This window comes from Wasmannia auropunctata, unplaced genomic scaffold (genome assembly GCF_000956235.1).
Source record: "Wasmannia auropunctata unplaced genomic scaffold, wasmannia.A_1.0 LD334159.1, whole genome shotgun sequence".
Taxonomy (NCBI): Eukaryota; Metazoa; Arthropoda; class Insecta; order Hymenoptera; family Formicidae; genus Wasmannia; species Wasmannia auropunctata.
In genome coordinates, this window is record NW_012028731.1 from 1 (window position 1) to 1,385 (window position 1,385).

The following is a 1,385-nucleotide window of genomic DNA, read 5'->3' on the forward strand; positions in this document are numbered from 1 at the left end:
CCCTCCGTAATTTTCATGTATGATTCCTTCCACCACTTGGACTGTCTGTTCGGTGTCCTCGTTACGTCGAATATCGTGTTTTCCAGCCTTAACACGAAGAAGGTTTATAGAAGGAACTGCTTGGACACAGTGCCCGGCTGTTACGATCCAATTTTCGTTTAAGATAGATCCGGCGCAGAAATGCTGAGAGAGGATTTGCAGGGAAACTATGTACGGGTAACCGCCTTTTGGTGCCTCTTCACCACCGACCACTTGAGGCGAGAGAGGGCGAGCAAAAGGTGGCAAGATCGGCGGCATCCGGAGACCTGTTCGGGGTCTCTCTAAAATTAAAATTAATAATGTTATAGAAAATACATTGTTTTGCAACAGTGAAGATTGAATAAAGTTGGTCATAGTACATCAAAAATAAACAAAGCTTTTTATAAAATAAGATTAGAGAAATTTGTAATAATATAATAAAAACAAAAAGTTCTTGTTATTTGCTTCATTGTCCATAAAACGATGCAATAAGTCATTTGTTATTTGTTTAATAAATTTGAGATGTAAAGAGAAATTTTCTATATATTGCTTTAGTGACTATTTGTTAAAAAACGTAACTTAATACAAAGTGCATATATGTTATATAAATTGAAAAAATTGACTTACCGGCGACCGCCACCGCTAGGAGAGCAAAAAACACGATTGCTTTGGAAACCATTTCGCTGTTTAATGTCAATCCAATGGACTGACTGCTTTTATACTCGTTTGGTCGAGTACATCCGATATCAATGATAACAATGCACTGATAATCCATTTTAATCTACTAGAATTCACAATACGTATTTACGATAAGAAAAATATTTTCTACGTGATTGTTCTCATAACTTGATGTATATTCATATAAATATTAAATTAAATCTTACGACACAATTGATTCATATAAACAATGCTACTAGTTTTGTATATTGTACAATATGTTTTGATGAAAATCTACAATATAAAATAGCTTTTACAAATTATATACTTGTACTTTGTAGAACATAGAAATGTATAAATTTCATAAAGAGAATAATTTACATTTATTCATATTTTATATTTAAAAGTAAATTAATTTATTAACGTAATTGGTCTTTTTAACAAAAAAAGTTCATCGATATATCAAGCAAAGATGTCCAAATAAAATAATAGTGTTAAAAAATTATAAATTTTGTAAAGCATATTTTAATTATTTTCATAATGATTATAATAATGATTACATTTGAAATAAACAAAATTAAACAAGAAACAACAAATATAATAACAATAAAAAATATTATTGCAAGAATTAATCTTCCTTTTTATGTGTGATTTGTTTGGATATTTGTTCAAATCGTGATGTTTTAATTTAATATAAAACTTATTTAAAT

At 29.2% G+C, this 1,385-nt stretch overlaps 1 protein-coding gene across 1 annotated transcript; it reads right to left on the reverse strand.

Annotated features, from left to right (window-relative positions):
* Nucleotides 1-6: 6 nt before the first annotated feature.
* On the reverse strand, nt 7-808 carry LOC105459715 (coagulation factor IX-like; the record flags this gene model as incomplete). Its single annotated transcript, XM_011705955.1, has 2 exons — nt 646-808; nt 7-320 (listed from the first exon to the last, which is right to left on the reverse strand). Coding segments are annotated over exons 1-2 (462 nt in total), but the record flags the coding sequence as incomplete, so codon positions are not given.
* Between the last annotated feature and the right edge of the window lie 577 nt (nt 809-1,385).